General features: G+C 40.7%; 3 protein-coding genes across 6 annotated transcripts in view; 2 read left to right on the top strand and 1 right to left on the bottom strand.

Annotated features, from left to right (window-relative positions):
- Positions 1 to 923: 923 nt before the first annotated feature.
- LOC116262712 (subtilisin-like protease SBT3.9) overlaps positions 924 to 20,639 on the top strand; it is a 79,653-nt gene continuing 59,937 nt past the window's right edge. Inside the window, exons 1-10 of one of the 3 annotated variants that reach the window (XM_031642052.2) lie at positions 924 to 1,035; positions 1,169 to 1,260; positions 1,417 to 1,514; positions 2,483 to 2,638; positions 3,451 to 4,121; positions 4,278 to 4,378; positions 4,782 to 5,024; positions 5,244 to 5,358; positions 5,486 to 5,663; positions 5,760 to 6,446. In XM_031642052.2, the coding sequence (XP_031497912.1) occupies positions 937 to 1,035; positions 1,169 to 1,260; positions 1,417 to 1,514; positions 2,483 to 2,638; positions 3,451 to 4,121; positions 4,278 to 4,378; positions 4,782 to 5,024; positions 5,244 to 5,358; positions 5,486 to 5,663; positions 5,760 to 6,328 (2,322 nt within the window). In that variant the 5' untranslated portion in view covers positions 924 to 936 and the 3' untranslated portion in view covers positions 6,329 to 6,446. Of the gene's footprint in view, positions 1,036 to 1,168; positions 1,261 to 1,416; positions 1,515 to 2,482; positions 2,639 to 3,450; positions 4,122 to 4,277; positions 4,379 to 4,781; positions 5,025 to 5,243; positions 5,359 to 5,485; positions 5,664 to 5,742; positions 6,447 to 20,639 lie in introns of those variants that run through there. The other 2 variants (XM_031642053.1, XM_050080279.1) reach the window with 2 other exon arrangements.
- Positions 5,615 to 20,113, bottom strand: LOC116262627 (pentatricopeptide repeat-containing protein At1g06140, mitochondrial-like). Of its 2 annotated transcripts, none has more exons than XM_050080278.1 (2): positions 16,691 to 20,113; positions 5,615 to 5,630 (listed from the first exon to the last, which is right to left on the bottom strand). In XM_050080278.1, exon 1 carries the CDS (start codon positions 19,732 to 19,734, stop codon positions 17,218 to 17,220), a length of 2,517 nt encoding a protein of 838 aa, XP_049936235.1. In that variant the 5' UTR covers positions 19,735 to 20,113; the 3' UTR covers positions 5,615 to 5,630; positions 16,691 to 17,217. The 2 variants fall into 2 exon arrangements, with proteins under 2 accessions (XP_049936235.1, XP_049936234.1); XM_050080277.1 differs by lacking the exon at positions 5,615 to 5,630 and adding an exon at positions 15,254 to 16,612.
- LOC116262626 (subtilisin-like protease SBT3.9) lies at positions 8,997 to 13,936 on the top strand. Its single transcript, XM_050079960.1, has 10 exons — positions 8,997 to 9,104; positions 9,225 to 9,316; positions 9,586 to 9,683; positions 10,466 to 10,621; positions 10,791 to 11,449; positions 12,148 to 12,248; positions 12,510 to 12,752; positions 12,822 to 12,936; positions 13,050 to 13,227; positions 13,340 to 13,936. Exons 1-10 carry the CDS (start codon positions 9,006 to 9,008, stop codon positions 13,906 to 13,908), a joined length of 2,310 nt encoding a protein of 769 aa, XP_049935917.1. The 5' UTR covers positions 8,997 to 9,005; the 3' UTR covers positions 13,909 to 13,936.

A 20,639-nucleotide genomic window follows, 5' to 3' on the forward strand; every position in this document is an offset into this window, starting at 1 on the left:
AACGAACGCGTTTTGTATACGAGAAATCAACGCAAACATTGAACAAAAAATGGACTAGATATGGAAGACAAAGAACAGTGAGTATAAAAGGGCGTTCCAATGTATTTCGTGGTTTACCACAGAACAAACCTAGAAGAACATCTAGCAGTCTCTCCCTTGACCCCGAGCTGGCTCCTTTTCTCTTTCTCTCCTTCTCATCCGTCCCCGCCCCTCGCCCTTTCTCTCCTTCACCTCCGTTCTCCTGCACACAAGTCACGGTCGCTTGCCCGCAGGTGACGTTTGGATGCTTGACAATTTTAACATATTTGATTAGAAAATATGAACAAGTCAGACATGACATGTTGGTCCAGAGAAAACCCCACAACATTCAAAGTAAGAAAGTTTATATATATATATATATATAATAGAAACCATATCTTTAAGTCAAGTCAGGGATAAAAATCAAATCCTTTGATTTTGATTTTTAAAGTGTTTTTTGCAATGATGAATTGATGCAAAACATATACTAAGTTATAAGTTATCATGATGTTTTTATAATAAAAAAGAATGGACGACCCCGATGACATGATAATAAAACATCAACGTTTTTTCAGTAAAACAACTGTATCAAAACATGTTATATATCAAACTAGTTTTTATAAATATACAAAATGTTTATATCGTATTTAAAATATATATATATATATATATATATATATATATATATATATATATATATATATATATATATATATATATATATATATATATATATATATATATAGAGAGAGAGAGAGAGAGAGAGAGAGAGAGAGAGATGAAGTAGATGTCACGAGATGATCTTTCCTTGCCAGAACAAAGAGAAAAGGGCTTGGTCAACCGGACTATCAATATAAATAGAGGTTTCCGTTCTCTTCCTCTCTCATAACACGTCTTCGCTTGGCCTTGGCTCCAAATATGATTTCTCCTTCACGTCGGAACTTGGTGGCCGGGCTTTCTCTGTGTGTCATCCTGTTTCTCTGTTTAGGAATATATGCAGAAGCCGAAAGCAGCAGAGTGAGTGCCTCGACCTGATGCAACGCTGAAATATAAGTTGTTTCCGCAGGTTTAGTTTCAAAAGCGCCTCTGCTCGTGAGGATGAATTAATTTGATGGCTTTCTGCTTCTTTTTCTTCTTCTGAACGATGCAGGTGTACATTGTGTATTTGGGAGAGAGGCAACACGAAGATCCCCAAGTCGTGGTGAATTCACACCATGACTTACTAACTACAATTTTTGGAAGGTACGCTTTCAAGTTTCAACTGACAGTAAACACAAGAAGATCAGCTTTTCCTCAGTCATCTCCGTGATTTTGCTTTGTCCTCTTTCCTTGCTATTCATTAGATAAGAAGCATTCTGGAACTTCAAGTAATTGGCCATTAATTCCTTTGATTGGCAGCAAGAAAGCAGCTTTGGAGTCAATCTTGTACAGTTACAAGCATGGGTTTTCTGGTTTTGCTGCAAGGCTTACTGAGACACAGGCAAGAGCCATTGCAGGTACAGGTTTATTTTGTGGTAACGACTAATAAGCACAACAAAATTTCAGAATATCAGCTTCTAATGAAAATACTATTATTACTATTATTATTATTATCAACAACCCCGCCCGATAATCTTTCTAAGTTTGGGCTGAGTTAGACTTAGCCAGAATATATAAATATATATATTATAATTATTATAATTAAAAGACACTTTTTTATTATAATCGGGTTGGTCCAAGCCCTGGCTTGGGCGTTGATGGTATGATTTGAAAGTTTCGCTGTACATCCACAACATGGTTATGAAAGTTCTTACCGTGTATTTGACTATTGCACGCGATTTACCGACGGCAAGGAGTTTATCATATTAAAAACACTGCCGGCAACAGGAGGATAGCAGCATTTTTTAATTCCAATGGAGAGGTCCAACGTGGTCATATAGTTGGCCGGCACATCGAGAGACAGAGGCGGAGTCAAGTGGGAGCGGGCAAAGGCTCTGCCACCATCCCCCCTTCTTAATTTTTTTTTAATACATGTAAATTTTAAAATAAATTATTTTATTTTGTACAAAAAATTTGAAAAATTATACTCGTTTGTTATCAAAATTTTAAAACTATAATTTGATTTTAAAATAAATTATTTTATTTTACATCGTTGGGAGTGCGATTAAATTTCGCACCTCATGTGCACATAAAAGCATTCTTACGAGGATCAATGTACCTTGTGTCTGCTGCTTCTCTGAGCAAGAAGACTTTACTTAGATACAAAGTTAATTAATTGGAAAGGGTGCATGGCTTATCGTTTTTTGTTCTCCTTTTGGACGAGTCAAACACAAATGTAAACTGAATTTGGGACGGCATAAAGTTCCTTGAGTATCATTCGTCGCCCATAATTTTTATTTATTTATTTATTTATTAGATCAAGAAAAAGTTTAGAAACATCAGAGTACCTCACATGAATTCACATCATTCAATTATAAATTTGCAGAGCTTCCGGAAGTTGTTCACGTGATACCCAGCCAAACCCACAAGCTGCACACGACAAGAAGCTGGGACTATCTGGGGCTTCATCCTGGAACTCCCGACTCACTCCTTTCTACAGTCAACTATGGAGACGGCGTCATAATTGGAGTCATAGACACCGGTAAGTAAAAATGCATCTAAGAAAGGAGATGAGTTCTATTACAACATTTTCTTGGGAGATTGGGGTGAATACATCAGCATTTGTTCTTGGTACTCATGTTTTTTAAATACATGCATCATCCAAAAGTAGCATAAAACATGATGTAATCATGCTGAATGCTTGTTCCTAAACCTAATAATGAAATTGCTTGCTTAGTCACAAATTAATGACTTAGAAAAGAAGTGCTATAAAGACATGCATTATAGTGATCTTCCTGCTAGGCACTATCAAACAGGGGAAGTGGGGCCTTTCGCTCTCATTTGAGCAGGAGGATAATTCTCTCGCTGGATTTATCCAAAAAGAAATGCATTGCCCTTTAAAGTTCAACATTGAATTAAATTTAATACATGAAGAGTGACAAAAATCTCAAATCAATTCAGAGCCATTTATAACATCAATCTTGACCTGTGCTAGTGAACTCATCTCACCTCCACATTTGTAAGCATCTTAGTTTGCGTTTGATTACCGTGGATCTAAGGTATGCGGTGATCTCAGATCATTGCAGATTTGAACTATGTGGTTTTCAAATCCAAACCCCCTCGTCCAAATCTAATTTCAAATCCACACTTTTTATATTAAAGTGTGGACTTGAAATCCGTTGAGGGGTAGAAGCTGAAATCTATATTTTGATATCAATATTTTGATATCAATATTTTGATACAACTTCAGCCATCACAGATTTGAGATTCTTTCTGATTTGAGATCCCTTGGGAATCAAACGCAGCCTTAATGCCAGTTTGGACTGATCTGGTTGTGCCAACCAACTTAATTAGGGATCTGGCCAGAGTCACAAAGCTTCAATGACGAAGGATTAGGTGCGGTTCCATCAAAATGGAGAGGCAGATGCGATGGAGGAGAGCTCTTCAACACTTCAAACTGCAACAATAAGATAGTCGGTGCCCGGTTCTTTGCCAAGGGAATCATTGCCAAACTTGGGGGTGTGCCACTGTCGCTTGAAAGTAAGAGAGAGTACCTATCTCCAAGGGATGCAAATGGGCACGGGACGCACACGGCCTCAACTGCAGCCGGCTCCTTTGTGCGCAATGCAAGCTTCGGCGGCTTAGGTTTGGGGCTGGCCAGAGGGGGCGCGCCTCGAGCTCGCTTGGCCATCTACAAGGCCTGCTGGGGTCCAGGCGTCTGCGATGCGGCCGACATGTTGGCAGCCTTCGACAGCGCAATCCGCGACGGCGTTGACATCATCTCCGTCTCTGTGGGCACGGACCAACCTCCTCAGCCTGGCTACTTGGACAACCAGAACGATCGGTCCATCGGTGCATTCCATGCAGTGGCTAGAGGGATCACGGTTGTTTGCTCCGGCGGCAATGCCGGTCCTTTCCCGCAGAAGGTCACGAATGGAGCACCATGGATCATGACTGTGGCTGCAAGCACCATAGATCGCTCCTTACCTACTGCCATCACCTTGGGCAACAATCGCACACTCATAGTAAGTTCTGAAAATATATTTGCTTTTCGATCGAGTTACTGGGAAGATTCTGAAAGAAGTGCAAATGGCACTTCAGATTGTTGAAAACTTGAAAATCTAGATGGTTAATACTTTTTAGTGGTAATATTAATCCTAATTGGTTTTGTACGCCTGCAGGGCCAATCAATTTATTTTGGAAAAGGGGTTGGTGGACAGAAAAGCTTAGTATTTTCTGCTGATATTGCCAGAGACAATGCCGACCCAAGCTCCAGCACCAGGTGATAGTTTATTTCCATCGATTTGTGAGTTCCTTTGTTTTGGATGCACAGAGATTTATCATGGTTCAATTCTTCTTAAGATATAATTTCTTTTTTATGAAAAAAATGCCATGCAAGGCTAATTGAGAGATGATAATTGATGAATAGTACTGGAATACCCCAGCACTGATCATAAGGAAAACATGTACAAAGCTGGACTTGTCTTGGATCTGAATATGAAAGTTTTCATATAATGTTAACTTGAAAGCCCGTCCATATATCACCACCATACATTCACGGTTGCAAAAGGTGAAAGGAGGGAAAAGCTTGACCGGACATTATTCTTCTACTTCCCTTTATGAAAGTGTAAAATATCTGTTTATTTTGCTTCTATGTATATATATCATTTAATTCCTTCCATCAGTTGTGATGCAGGATCCTTGAATTCCACGCTTGCTAAGGGGAAAATAGTCCTATGCTTCACAGGCGCAAATGACCCAAGAGAACAATACCTCATAGCAGCATCCACCGTTTTTGGAGCAGGAGGAGCTGGCATCATCTTCGCAATGCACACAATCAATATCCTTATTCCTTTTTCTCTTAGGCCAGCAGTTCAAGTGGACTATGAGATTGGCACTGAAATCCTTGCCTACATCAAGGCTACAAGGTGCATAATATTTGTTTTTTCTTTAGAACTCTCTCTCTCTGTGTCTCTCTCTCTCTCTCACACGCGCCCGCACCCACACACACATATGTATATGTATATGGAAATTGGTGTATCCTATACCACTTATGTTAGGGATAAAAGCCAGACCTCTTTAAGTTCTTAAAATAGTTTTTATTGGACAGCCAGGAAAGGATTATATACATGCACAATGTTTTGCAGGGATCCAACAACAATGATCAGCCTTACACATGATACAATAGGAAAGGTGGTCTCTCCAAAGGTTGCCTACTTCTCTTCAAGAGGCCCTAATTCTCTCTCACTTGATGTCCTAAAGGTACTATAACATGCAGAACTGCTAACAATATTTGCCTTTTCCTCTTCTTTCGCCCATTTTGGTTTTCAGAAAAAAAAAAAAAGGTCTTCAATCGTAAAACAAGCTGCTTCTAACTTTACTACTTCAGCCTGATATAGCTGCTCCTGGAGTCAATATCTTGGCAGCAGGCTCAGGCTTCAAGCCCTTTTTCTTCGACTCCGGAACATCCATGGCGTGCCCCCATGTCTCTGCAGTAGCAGCCTTGCTTAAGTCCCTCCATCCCCACTGGAGTCCTGCTGCCATAAAGTCTGCCATAGTCACTACAGGTAAGTTCTCTAAATATATGATTGATCACCTCCAAACTACAGCTGTATATTTTATGTTTATAACTATTAATCTCACTAGTAAACATGTCACCGCAGCCTCAGTAACCAACAGATTTGGCGGACCCATCACAGCAGAAGGAGGCCCTCGAAAGAGTGCCGACCCATTTGACTTTGGAGGAGGCCACATCGATCCCAATAGAGCAGCAAACCCTGGTTTGGTTTATGATATGGGTGTCGCAGACTACGTTCAGTTCCTCTGCTCTCTAGGATATAGCAGTTCCGCAATTAGCCGCTTGACCGTTAAGGCAACATCATGTGAAGCAAGGGGCTCTGTTTCTGAACTCAACCTTCCTTCCATCACAATTTCTGGTCTTAAGAAAAATACCACCGTGTCGAGAACAGTTACAAATGTTGGTCCTGTTCGTTCCACTTACAGAGTCAAGGTTGAAGCTCCCTCTGGTGTGAGGGTGTCGGTGGAGCCTCAGACGCTGAGCTTCAATAACAAGGCCGAGTCCTTAACTTTCAGAGTCACTTTCTCACCAGTTCATGAGATACAAGGTGATTTCTCCTTTGGTAGCCTCACGTGGATGAATGGGGAGCATGTGGTTCGGATTCCGCTCGTTACCCGGGTTGTAATTCAAGATTCATATGCTGACATCTCCTAGGTTGAATTGATATCACACTATTTAATTTGTTGTCACATGTGAGAAAATAAGGTGGTTTTGCCTTTTTAAATTGAAGCAAATAAGATGCAAAGTGCCACTTCAATGTCGAAAGTATAATGTGAATCAAGTATAAAGAAGCCTATTGCCTAGCTTGTTCATTTTCTGTCCTCTGTTTTTTTTATTGTAATGAGATGCATTAATCGTTATCCGCTGCACTTGTAAGGAATCTGCTTAAAGTGAAGGACAAGCATTTGTAGCTAACAATGCAATATCGCCAACCCATTTAAAGCTGATGACTATAGTAGCACGATTATAGTAGTGGCTTGATGATGATGAAGGTAACAGTACGCGACATATGAGAGAGGGAGAGAGGGAGGGGGAGATCACTCTTAACTAAAATTAGTTCATGGGAATTTCCACATGTAAATTAACACTACCAAGTTCACAGATATGAAGTCCCGAGGACTGTAGAACACTAGGCGGTAAGGCAGTTCACTCCAAGAGGATACCCGTTACGGTGACTATCATACCTCAGTGCGCTATTCTTTTGGATGATCTTAAAAGGTTATAAAACATGCTCATTGAACTAGGGATGAGGGCTTTAGGTTTTTTTTCCTGAGAGGAGGGGCTACGGCTCCTCCTTACGAGAGTGAAAAAATAATCACTCACCCTGAAAAAAAAAAGAAATCATAGTTACGAATAGGTTCCTGTTCTAGTCAAATGTTTAGCAAGAGCTAGGGATATTCAACCACATGCAAGTAAGACCGATCCATGAAGCCAGTCTGGATTATTTCAGCTGAACTAGAGCCCATGCTCCAGTAGGTCATCACCTTATGACAAACTGCAGCCAATCTGAGGAAATATGGAATTGCACCAAGCCGCTGATCCAAGTTGGTTCCTGAGGCGTAGATGTGAGAGTTGCTAAATAGTACAATACTATTACCAATAACATTTAAATATACAGCATGGGAAGGTCTAAGGGAATGGTTACATATAAGGATTGTGCTATATATATAAATAGATTCTGAGTGTAAAACTATGCTATAACTTTATAAAAAGCCTAATAATGATCAAATTCATAGATGCTTTTTGTTTTAAGCATGCATCGTATCAGGCGAGTCGACTACAAAATCGACAGAAATGGAAGATCTAGTTGACCTGCAACTAGAAGTATCTAGCAGCATTAGGAAAACTGAGTTTTCCATAGAAACTGACAGTGCGGAGTGCGGACTGTGGATTTAAGAGATCTCCTCAAAGATGCTATGAGGCCGGGGATCACCCAAAAGAGGCCTAATCAACACCCGTTCCAACAATAGAAGATGGAAAGTTAGCACAGAGTCAAACGCTAGGTCAAGATTCTCTTTGCTTTGGGACAACGTGAAGAATAAAAAAACAAACAGCTATGAACATGCGAGGCAGACCCTTGTGGAAATGCCTATAAGTTGTTGCGATAATGCTGTGGGCAGATGGGATAATTTCCATGCATGAAATTGGTCTCTAATTATATGCACATTAATTAATTAACATTTCAATGTAGATATTTGATCAGTAGGGTTAGGTAACTTTTTTTTTCTGATGTATCATTTTATGGCCTGTGTCCCAACAGTTTTCAGGGTATCTTGAACATTTGATGGTCTAAAAGTGACCCAAAAAGTAAAAATCAACATAAAAAGTTGACACATAAATTATATTAAACATTATTTAATAGACAGTTTTCATCTTCAAAAAAGTATTTGTAATAAGATGTACTGGCACGAGTTTACCCTAAAATATTTGGGGATCAACATGTCTCTTTCCACTTTATTGCCGAGGACAAAAATCCCATAAAGAATTGGCCATGGTGACAAGTGAGTAATTAGGTCAAGACAGAAAAACAAGATGGACACAGTATATGTTGGCATTCTTTAGGCCATTTGCACTTCACAGCCAGCCAAACACTGTATAAGACATATCGCTTTAACCAGGCTAGATGGTTGGACTCAATACCATCAAGTTGAAGAAAGACTGAACGCAAATACCAAGGGTGGTGCATCTCTTGCATAAACTGGCAGAGGTCTGCCTAAACCACGGACAGATCTCAAACACAAATAGTTTTAGACTATACATATTTATTTATTTTTTTGAAGACAAACCTTCATAATATGCATATATGTGAAGATATGCAGCTTCAAAATTTAACTTTCGAACTCTGTGAACTTGATCATATTAGGTACAAATCTTAGGCATATGCATCACACATGATCGCACACACACAACTGTATGCTCATTGTTACTCCCGTTGGTTGATATACGTACTCATGGCTCACGTGACCAAGCTCCAGATTCCAGAGTTTCTCCCCATTCTCGATAGAACTGACTTAGTGATCAACGCGCCATCAAGAGTTTGTTTGCTACAACTGCACTTCTTCCCTTCTCCTTTTTTTTTTTTTTTTTTTTTAAGAAAAGCACTCCAAGGACCATATATATATATATATATATATATATATATATATATATATATATATATATATATATATATATATATATATATTAGGTGATGCTTCCCTGCATGTGCAGGCAATAGATAAAAAGTGCAATAAAAAAAGTTTTTTTGAGATGCAGACTATCCATATAAATGTAGGGTCTCCTTCCTCTTCCTGCCAAGCAAAGGCTTCTTTTTTGGCCTAGTTCTCCAAGTATGGCTCACTCTTCATGTGGGAACTTGGTAACCAGGCTTGCTCTTTGTGTCATCCTGTTCCTTTGTTTAGGAATAGGTACAGAGGCTGAAAGCAGCAGAGTGAGTGCTTCAACCTGATTCCTTGCTGAAATATAAGTTATTTCTGAAGGTCTAATTCCCTAATCGTCATCTGATAATGAGGATCTGATGGTTTTTTTTTTTCTTTCGGAAAAAATGCAGGTATACATTGTGTATTTGGGAGAAAGGCAGCAGGAAGATCCCGAAGTCGTTGCAAGCTCACACCATGACATGCTAACTAGAGTCTTGGGAAGGTATTCTGTGATCAGCAAAACATATAAGAGCTTTTCTTTTGTGTCCATGGACTTCACGTAACAGTACTTATATGCATGGCATTTCCTCTATTTTGTCTGGACTTTACTGTTAGTGATTTTCATGGCATTTAATCTGCTCTATTCACGGGCTTTATCAAACAGTAACACTACCTGTTGAGTTTTCCTTTCAGTTCCTCTTTTTTTGTTCTTTTATAGCTTTTTGTGAGTTTGAAACTTCTAAAAACGATCATCACTCCATTAACTTGCAGCAAAGAAGCAGCTCTAGATTCAATTTTGTACAGCTACAAGCATGGGTTTTCTGGTTTTGCAGCAAGGCTTACTGAATCACAGGCAAGATTCATTGCAGGTACAGATTAACTTGTGGCAGCGAGTCTAATGAAACTTTAGAAGATCACCTTCTAATGAAAATTCTCCAACACCTCAATTGTTATCATCTTTCTTGATATATATGTGTAATTCTATTATTATTCGAATACCAATTTTAAGCAAGGGCTTGTTCTTCTTATTGTTATTATATTGTACTTTACCGTTGGACTTTAATGGCTTCACATGATGTGATTGACTATAGATGGTTTACCAATAAGAATGAGTTTAACAAATCGAAAATTTCAACAGTTTTAATTGCACGATGCAGCATCTTTTTTCCCCAGATACCCAAGTACATGATTATACGTGGGCGGGCATATCGAGAGCAGATCTGGTGAATTGCCGACTGTTGAATATTGCTCTCACATCTCTATGGATACTCGAGTCCTGCCATTAATTCCCAAAGAAAGTGGTGGGCCATGATAGAAGCTCCTGATGGTTGCAGGTTTATGAAACACTTAGATTCACGAAACATTTAAATTGGAATAGATTTATGAAGCACTTAGATTCATGAAACACTTAATTTATCCCAAATTTTGAGCGCATTCGTGGAACCGTTATAAACTGCCCCCTTTGCTAAACAGGCCCTAAAAGCCCTAAGTATAAGAGTTTTCTTTTAATGAGTTTAAAGGTGAAATTAAAGCTAAATTTCTGTGGTATTTATTGATTCCCTTGTCTGCAGCCATTACAGTGTACTTAATTTAACTAGGGAAAAAGTTAAGAAGACATTTGAGCACATGAACTCACAGTAATCAATTGCAGAGCTTCCTGAAGTTGTTGGGGTGATACCTAGTCGAACCCACGAGCTGCACACCACAAGAAGCTTTGAATTTCTGGGTCTTCATCCAGGCACCTCAAACAATCTCCTCTCTACATCCAACTATGGAGATGGCGTGATAATTGGGCTTATAGACACTGGTAAGTTAAAAAAAACTTCACCTCTCAATCCACCTATAAATAGTTTTGAGGGACGTAGCATAGTTAGATTGACAGAACAATGAAAGACCAATTGTCAGTTTGATTCCTCTAAGTGTTATTGTTATGAACTATAAATTGTATGACTGATTTTCACATGGCAAACGATTAGGAATCTGGCCAGAGTCCCCAAGCTTCAACGAGGAAGGATTAGGTCCTGCTCCGGCGACATGGAGAGGCACATGCCAGGCAGGACAGGACTTCAACACTTCAAACTGCAACAAGAAGATAATTGGTGCCCGGTTTTTCGCCAAGGGAATCATTGCCAAGTTTGGAGGTCTGCCAAGTGCTACAGAGTACCGGTCTCCAAGAGATGCAAACGGGCACGGGACTCACACAGCCTCAACTGCAGCCGGCTCCTTTGTGAAGAACGCCAATTATGGTGGCTTAGCCTTTGGAGTAGCCAGAGGGGGGGCGCCTCGGGCCCGCTTGGCCATCTACAAGGCCTGCTGGGGTCCGGGCAGCTGTGAGTCGGCCGACGTGATTGCGGCCATCGACAGCGCAATCCACGACGGCGTTGATATCATCTCTATCTCAGTGGGCAAAAACGAGCCTCCTCAGCCTTTCTTCTTGGGTGACGAGAGCGACATATCCATCGGTGGATTTCACGCAGTGGCTAGAGGGATCACGATCGTCTGCTCCGGCGGCAATGCCGGTCCTTTCCCGCAGAAGGTCACCAATGGAGCTCCATGGATCTTGACAGTGGCTGCAACCACCATAGACCGCTCGTTCCCTACTGCCATCACTCTGGGCAACAACCGCACGCTCACAGTAAGTACAGAAAAAAATAATAGCTACAGTTCTTTGAATGCGAAGAACGATCTTCCATGAGTTAGAAACGTCTTGCATGATTTGCCAATTGGATAGAAAGGAAGTACATAAATAAATTGCCAGTGGTTGTTTCAATCACAAGATCTAAACATGGTGCTGATGCAAAAGGGCACTTAACTCGGTAATATGATAATAAGAAGGGCCGGAGCCAGAAAATTTGGCTAAAAAGGCACTAGTATAAAATTTTAAATTTTTAGAGAGACACAAATATATAATCGTGAAAAATTGATCAGCAATATCAATATACAAACAAGAAGTTTTTTAGGGTCCGTGTGAGCAACACTTACCCCACACCTGCCTCTTCTCCTGGTGATAAATTATTTCAAGTTCTTCAATACACTTTTTGGGGTTGGATCTAAGTTGGGTAACTAGATTTGCTAGTGAGTGAATCACAAAATATATCATTGTTACCGAATAGAAAATGTCAAGATAAAATTGCTAAAATTAATCAATGGTTTTATACAAGTTTTTAGCACTATAGTATTTTTTTTGGAGTTCACATGGTAAAATCACGGGAATGAAAAATATAAAAAGCGATATCAATGATTGTTGAAGAAGCAACTTGTCTCGTCTTGTTGCTTAGAGTGTGGCTTTTTCAAGGTATTTTAACAATGCTAGCTGGTTTTCATGTGGTGCAGGGCCAATCAATTTACTTTGGAAGCAGGGACGATGGATTCAAAAAATTAGTCTACTCTGGTGATATCCCCACTGAGAATGTGGATCCCAGCATTAGCGTCAGGTAATGTATATTTTACTCCACAGTTTGGTATGTGCGTTTGAACGTACCCATCTATCTCAATGCATAGCGCACATGAGAATTGACTGAGAGAGGAGATAGGGAGAACTCTGATTCAGTTGCATCTGATCCTGTCCGTGTTTGCACCCCTGGATGACCATCATAATCTTCACTTGCACAAAATGTTCAGGAACCCTTCAGTGGTTTTCCTTGAAATGTTTGAGAAATATGAGAACATATAAATTTATTTTCCTCCTCTCTCAGTTGCGATATAGGATCTCTGAATTCCACATTGGCAAAAGGGACAATAGTGTTGTGCTTCACAAGTGCAAACGACCCAGCGAAACAATACGCCGCAGCTCTGCTTGGCGTGCTTCAAGCAGGAGGAGCTGGTGTCATCTTCGCAATGCACACAATCAACGTCCTTGTTCCATGCTCCCTCATATCCTGCGTTCAAGTGGATTATGAAATTGGCACTGAAATCCTTGCCTACATCAGGGCTACAAGGTGAGGCCAACTGTGTATTTATTTATTTTATTGGATAACTGATGAATGAGCATCAACAATGTACTGCAGATCGCCAAAAGCAAAGATTAGCCTCACACATAATACCATTGCAAGGGTGGCCTCTCCAAAGGTTGCCCACTTCTCTTCAAGAGGACCTAATTCCCTCTCACTTGATGTCTTGAAGGTACTATATAGGATTAATCTTTTCCTTTCTTATCTCCCAATTTTTTTTTTTGGTTAAGGAAAGCATATGACCTTCAATTCTAAAACAGAACGGTTCTAATTTCATTGCTTTAGCCTGATATAGCTGCGCCTGGAGTCAACATCTTAGCAGCAGGGGAAAAGTCCAAGCCATATTTCTTCGCCTCTGGAACGTCCATGGCATGCCCTCATGTCTCTGCAATTGCAGCATTGCTCAAATCCCTGCATCCCCACTGGAGCCCTGCAGCCATAAGGTCTGCCATGGTCACTACAGGTTTGTCTTTTTGCATACCATCATCTCTGCTATACATTGCGCTCTACATGCATATATAGCTGGGCACTTGTAAAGTTCATTTCTTAATCACACTAAAGACATGTTACTGCAGCCTCAGTAACCAGCGCATATGGCGAACCCATTACAGCAGAAGGAGGCCCTAGGAAGATTGCTGATCCATTTGACTTTGGAGGCGGCCATGTCGACCCCAACAGCGCAGCAGACCCTGGCTTGCTTTACGACATGAGTGTTGCAGACTACGTTCAGTTCCTCTGCTCGTCGGGGTATAGCAGTTCTGCAATTAGCCGCTTGACTGCTAAGGCAACAACATGTGGAGCAAGCGGCTCCGTTTCTGACCTCAATCTTCCTTCTATCACAATCTCTAACCTCAAGAAGACTACCATTGTAGCGAGAACAGTTACAAATGTTGGTCCCGTTCGTTCCACTTACAGAGTCAAGGTTGAAGCTCCACCTGGTGTGAGGGTTTCCGTGGAGCCTCAGACACTGAGTTTCAATGAGAAGGTGAAGTCTTTAACTTTCAGAGTCACATTCTCACCGGTTCATGAGATACAAGGTGATTTTTGCTTTGGGAGCCTCACCTGGATGGACGGGAAGCATGTGGTTCGTATTCCTCTCGTTACACGAGTGGTCATTCAAGATTCATATGCTGATATCTCCTAGCTAGCTAGTTAAAATTATGCCATCACAGGGTACTGCTGTTATAAGAAAATATCCAGGTGATTGGGCTTCTAAATTGAGGTTAATAAGACGCGAAATGCCTCTTGACTCAATGACAATGGTTGTTCAGCATGTTCATTGGCCTTCCCAGTATCTGAATCTGAGTATTACATGGTAGGAAGCATTCTTCATCCATTTGCCTGGTTAGAATGTAGCAAACAGATTAATTGCTGGTCAAGAGATCGAGGATAATAAAGTATAGTTGACGTTGCACGGCTAAGTCTCAAAAATATATCAAGCCACTGCGTGCAAGATCTAAGAGATTAATGGAGTAAAAAAAATTACCAATCAGTCACATTTTTTTCCACTATGATAGCGCCATTCAAAAGACAAGCATTTACAACAAGCAATTTCTTTATCTAATGAAACGACCATATGTAGTTCACCTGCCAAGACTGACTTTTGACTGTACTTTTAATAAGCAACCGGTAATTATAGCTCTAATCATTCCCTTATAATCAATGTGATAGGAGCATTGCTTTCACGACAAGGTAGGTTTCTTTTTGCAGAACAACAAAATCCACCCATTGTTATTATGTAGACTAATGATCATTTCACTAAACAAAATTCCAAGTAATCGAATGATCATTTCACTAAAAAAAAAGTCCAAGTAATCAAATTAAAGACATTAGAGATTGATTGCCTGTATTCGGAATATATAGCATGCAAGCTTCATTTGGTGGCAGTTATTTTATTGATCCCTTTGGATCATGTACTGCATATAGAGAATGAATCATTCAGCGGGATTTCAAGGAGATGACATTCAATAATGAAGGGGAGGTGAATAGTGTATGAAGCACAATAAAGAGGATATCCCTTCGAAAGCAAATCGAGGTACAAGAAACTATGATTATGCAGCTGATGAATGCCGTGGAAAGTGTCACCCATTCTATTGCAAAGATTCTAGCGCTGTCGTTTTTGCAGCCTATGCATTAAGCTTATAAGGAGGCCGATGATTAAAATGCAAATGACCTATTTTGTTGTAGTGAACATTCGGTGAAATAGCTTTCAGTTTCAAATTCAAGTACCCTAGCAGAAAGTCTCAAAAATGTATTTTCTTAGAAAATGAAATCCAAGGAATTCGAGCAACGTGTTATTACCAGATGATGCACTCGGAATTTTTCCCATGGGGACATCTTTCTTCCTCTCTATCTGCTTTCCAATCTGCTTTGCTTTTTTATTTGTCTGTATTTTCTACTTTGTTTTTTATGCATCGGTTTTCATGGCACAAATATCTTTGCCTGCGCAATACCATTGTCCAACCATTGTTGACCATGCTTTTTGATTAATGATCCTCCCTCTGTTACGATAACATTCGCTCAAAACAAAAGCTTCACGTGATTATTCCACGAAGAGCTCGCAACACTTTATATATCTCTATATATAAAGAACTCGCAACAATAGTCCTACGCTTCACATGTGCAAGAGACCCACTTGAACAATACGCCAGAGCAGCAGTCACCGTAGCTCAAGCAGGAGGAGCTGGTATCGTCTTCGCAATGCACAGAGTCACCAGTCTTCCTCCATGCAATGGTGTACCCTTTGCTCCTGCGTTCAAGTTGATTATGAAATTGGCACTGAAATCTTTTGACTACATCAGGGTCACAAGGTCAATTTTTTTTAACCGCCTCCACAATTTACACGTGTTTTGCCCATTCATACAGTAGAAAATCAAGCAAAGACAATTTTAAATGATTTTTTTCTATTATTTTTTTATCTTAATATCAGCCTTTGCCGAATCGAATGATACAGGCTGGTGCGGCTGCTTGAATTGGCCTTGTCTCGGGCAACATTTAGAAATCCTTATACCACACCCGGCATCATTGCTGTAATATGCCAATACTATGCGTATCCGCCGATTAGGACTGACTGAGACCGATCTAGATAACACTGCGACACATTTTTAACAATAGAAGATTGCCCACTTAAATACATTTGTGGCATGTCAGAACTGAATCAGGTTTACTCGAAAAAGCTAAAACACTTTGTACCAGGTCAGCCCCACTTGCAGCCTTAGGTGGGTCTTTCTGAAGACTGAGAACAAGCTTTTTCTTCAGAACTAGTTTCTGATATTCAAAAGATAATGGAGATTATCAGAATACATTCTTCAGAAAACCATTCTGATCCAATACGGTTTCAACGATGGGCTGATACTAAAGGCAAGACTGGTTACTAAACTGCAAACACCTTCCAGATTAGCGCCCACAGTTGAATGAGTACCCTACAATTTAGTGCAGGTTGCCAACAGCAAAGATCATCATACGCGTGATACAGCAGGAAAAGTCATTTCTCCCAAGGTCGCACTTCCCTTCAAGAGGTCCTAGCTCCTATCACTTGTTGTCATAAAAGGTATTACAGCATGTAAAAGTAAAAATCCTAATAATCTTTGCCTTTTCCGTACCCTTCACCCCATTTTGGTTATCAGAAGAAAAACAAATGGTCTTCAATCGTAGAACAAGCAGATTCTAACTTGATCACTTCAGCCTGACGTAGCTGCTCCAGGAATAAATTATCTTAGCAGCAGGGTGAGGTTTCAACCCATTTCTCCCAGTCTCGAACCTTTTTATCTTTGAATTGAACGTCCACCATGTACACCCATCCTCTGCAGTAGCAGCATTGCTCAAGTCCCTGCATCCCCACTGGAGTCCTGCAGCCATAAAATCTTCCAAAATCACTACAGGTACATTCTCTTCGCAAGTTGATTGATCACCTCCAACTACATTACCTTCCTCTGCATGCTTTGCTTGATTATTTTGTTTACTACTTAGTCTCACTAAAGATCATGTCCCCTTCATTCACAGCCTCAGTAACCAACAGACTACCTTCAGTTACTCTGCTCTCTAGGATATAACAGTTCTACAATTAGCCGCATGATCGCTGAGCCAACATCATGCCATGCAAAGGGCTGAGGGCTCTGCTCCTGACCTCAACCTTCCAATACAATTTCTGGTCTTAAAAGTACTGTCAACTAAGAGAGAATTGTCACATAACCTGCAAAATCCATCACTCAAGAAATGCCTACTAAGAATATAAACACAAGAGACTGAAAATCTGCAGCAGCCCCCTTGTAGATGACCTTTTCCTTTTCAACAAAACAGTATGCAGCCAGGCATGCCAAAGATGAAGTTATTAAGAGGCACACTAGCACAGAAGCAAACTGGATGTAACAATTGAAAGGTATCTATTGCTATTGATAATGAGTTGAGCAAAGAAAAATTTGATTTGGGGCTTTCTGCTCACACCAATAACATCTCACCGGCTTTTGGATCCATCAATCCAACAACATCCTGCTATTTTTACTAACCCGTTTCGTTCCATGAGATCTCTCATTTCAGTGACTTTTTCCCACCTACCAGCTCCAGCATATATATTTGACATCATGACATAGTTCTGTGCCTTGTGAGGTTCTAATCTCATTAGTTGTTGGAACACACGTTCTCCCATCTCTACATTCCCTTGTACTGCACAAGCACCAAATAAGGCACCCCAAATCCCAGGATCTGGAGCCACTGGCATTTTTGATATAAGCTCCTCGGCTTTGCTCAGAAGTCCTGCACGGCCAAGAAGATCAACCATACACCCATAGTGCTCCAGTTTTGGAACAAGCGAATGGTCCCTTATCATGCTTTCAAAGCATTGCCAACCCTCTTCCACCAGCCCAGAGTGAGCACAAGCTGAAAGTATCTCAACAAACCCAACGTGATCGACACACATGTTTTGGGTATTCATCTCCTTAAAGAGTTGCAAAGAAGTTGGTCCAAATCCATGAACACCATATGCAGATATAGCTACACTCCACGACACAATGTCCTTTTCAGCCAATTCGGAGAACACAAACCTTGCAGCAGGGAGAGATCCACATTTTGCATACATCTTTATTAGAGAAGTACAAACAAAAGCATCTGCGTGAAATCCAGTCCTTACAATAAGGCCATGAATGGATTTTCCTTTGCTTGGAGATGCTAGATGTGCACAAGCATTGAGCAGACAAAGCATTGTTACTGAATTGAACTTGATATTGCTTCCTAACATCTGGTTAAAGTACATTAATGTTTCTTCACTATGTCCGGCTTTCTCAAGTCCAGAAAGCAAGACGTTCCATGGAACAGGATCTTGTTCACAGTGTATCCTAAGCCAGTCCTGAGCATGTTTTATTCTCAACTGTTTTACAAGTACAAAGACAAGAGAATACATCATCAAGCTGTCTTTGGCAAATCCATGTCGAATGATAAAGCACTGAACTGATCCAACACATTTCATCAATTGCAGAGCTTCTAAACTAATCAACAAGCAGTGTAGTGTCACCGAATCTGGCCTCATGGCCATAAGTTGAAGTTGTCCAAAGAGTCGAGGAACATTATGCCAGCAAGAGTTCATCACATATCCTGTAAGCATTGCATTCCACAATACTAAATCTTTAATTGCACAATACTTGAATATTTTCTCTGAACTGCCTATGTGATTGCACTTTGCATACATGTCAACCAGGACTGTTTCAAGTCGGACATCCAAAAAAGGCATGCTTCTAACAATATAACCATGTATCTCTTTCCCTTGCTTGTGAGCTCCCAAAGAAGCACAGACAGGAAGCACTGTTAATATAGTGCATGCTGTTGGCTTGAAACCAGCCAAGATCATATCATGGAAGAGACCTAATGCTCTGGCACCATCACTTTTAAAGATTCCAGAGATCATCACGTTCCATGACGCACAGTCTCTCATATTCATGACACGGAACACTTTGCAAGCTAAATCCACACACAAGCATTTACAGTACATATCCATCAAACTGTTCGCCACCATGATGTCAGAGCTGAATCCACAACGTAAAACAAAGGCATGTGATTCCTTGGCCAAATTGGGACAACCAATTCTGGCAGAAGCCGAAAGAATTGCAGTGGCAGTCACGGAATCAGCCAGATTCCCTAACTTCCTCATCCTGCTGAACACTTCAAGTGATTCCATAGCTCGTCCATTAAGCATCAATCCGCTGATCATCGAATTCCACATGGTAACATCTCTCTCAGTTCTTTCTTCAAACAGTTTGCAAGCATCAATCAGTTTACCACACTTGGCATACATATCAATCAATGCTGTCACCACAAAGGCATCCCGACCATACCCATTCACTAAAGCATGACCATGAACATGTGACCCTGCAGCAGGGTCAACCAAAGCAGCACAAGCCTTAAGGAGGTTGGTGAATGTGAAACCATCAGGCCTGACAAAGGAGACCAACATCCTACCATAGAGATGAAGCACCTTCTCTGGCTGGTTGTTGAACATGTACGCTCTTAGCATCACGTTCCAGATGAAGGGTTGCTGCTCGAGATGATGGATGGTGTTGAAAACCAGGTGGGCACTAAGGAGGTCGCCGAATTGAGAGTAGCGTTGAAGGAGCTTTGTAGAGAGGGTGCAGTGGGATTGAAGGCCATTCACAATGAGACAGGCGTGAAGGCGCTGCACGTCTTGCTTGCATGTTGCAGAGAGAACAAGAGAGTTGAGTTCTGAGACGATCAACCACAGAGGATTTTTCGATGAAGGGAGGACAAGAAATGGTTTAATTGGTGGTTTTTGCTTGAGCATTGGAGGAAGGCTTAGGGGCGATTGACAGCTTGAAATTAAGATTTTGGGATGAAAATTCCAGAACCAAAATTCCAATTGAAACTGGAGACAAATGAAAATTTCCAGGTTCCAATTTTCTTGTGTGTTTGCTGCCCTGATAAGATAAACATTAAAATTCTGAAACTTTTCTTTTCTTGTTACCATTGCACTTCTAAAGCCTCTTCCAGCAAGTATTTCAAACCCTCAACTGCGGCCGCGAGGAGAGGGGAGAAGAGTGTGGTTGATGGAGCAAGTTTGTATCTGGATCCGACTTGGATTCATTTCAGTTGGATCCTGGTGGACTCAACTTGTTAGGTTCTATTCCAGAAAATTTTATGTCAACCTTCATTCGCCATTTGCTGGAAGCAGTTTTCAGCTTCATTGGTGAGGTCGCTTGATGCAGCAGCCAGCAGAGACTGCTAAGACAGTCCTATAGATGACATTGTCCATGACCATTGATTCAAGTTCCTCCATGAGCTTTAAAGACTTTGACTAGCGATCCTTAATTTTGAGCAACCTGAAAGCGGATGACAACGAAGGAAAGAAATACTCGACCAGCTACAGCAGGACATACTAACACAAGCAGATAAAGGGTAAAGTGTTGGCGTGTGGAGCTTTATCTACATTTTTTGTGTAAGGGCATTCACGTAATTTTACATTTCACTGGTTTGCAAAAATTGGTTGGAGGGGAACTCTTTTAAGAATACTCATATTTGGTGAGACACTTAAATAAATATAAAGATAAATGTTTAAAGATGCCCATTCAAAAATAAAAAAATTTTAAAAGACTGGTGTGCAGTCACCATGTGGCTCAACCATGGATGCCAAGGGTGGCTCCTTGTAGTCTTTGATTCTTGCCGTGCGTCTGTGGAAGTAGGAAAACGTAGTTTTCGAACTACTTAAACTTCTTGTATCTTCGTCCTTCTCTTCGTCTATTTGTTCTCTAGGTGTCATAAAAGAGAAAAAGAGAGAGGTCCTCCTTCCTAACACAAACAACCTTCCACTAACACAGGCAAACAACTAACAGGTTCCTACCATTCTCTAAGGAGAAATTCAACAGGTCATCTGGG

Source organism: Nymphaea colorata, chromosome 10 (assembly GCF_008831285.2).
Source record: "Nymphaea colorata isolate Beijing-Zhang1983 chromosome 10, ASM883128v2, whole genome shotgun sequence".
In the NCBI taxonomy this organism is placed as follows: domain Eukaryota; kingdom Viridiplantae; phylum Streptophyta; class Magnoliopsida; order Nymphaeales; family Nymphaeaceae; genus Nymphaea; species Nymphaea colorata.

Bases quoted from the DNA above. Each gene is read 5' to 3' on its own strand.
- LOC116262626 (XM_050079960.1), top strand. From the start codon at position 9,006: ATGGCTCACTCTTCATGTGGGAACTTGGTAACCAGGCTTGCTCTTTGT. The intron at 9,105-9,224 runs GTGAGTGCTTCA...GAAAAAATGCAG, and splicing joins CAGAGGCTGAAAGCAGCAGA to GTATACATTGTGTATTTGGG. The intron at 13,228-13,339 runs GTTTGTCTTTTT...ATGTTACTGCAG, and splicing joins GTCTGCCATGGTCACTACAG to CCTCAGTAACCAGCGCATAT.
- LOC116262627 (XM_050080278.1), bottom strand. From the start codon at position 19,734: ATGGTAACAAGAAAAGAAAAGTTTCAGAATTTTAATGTTTATCTTATC.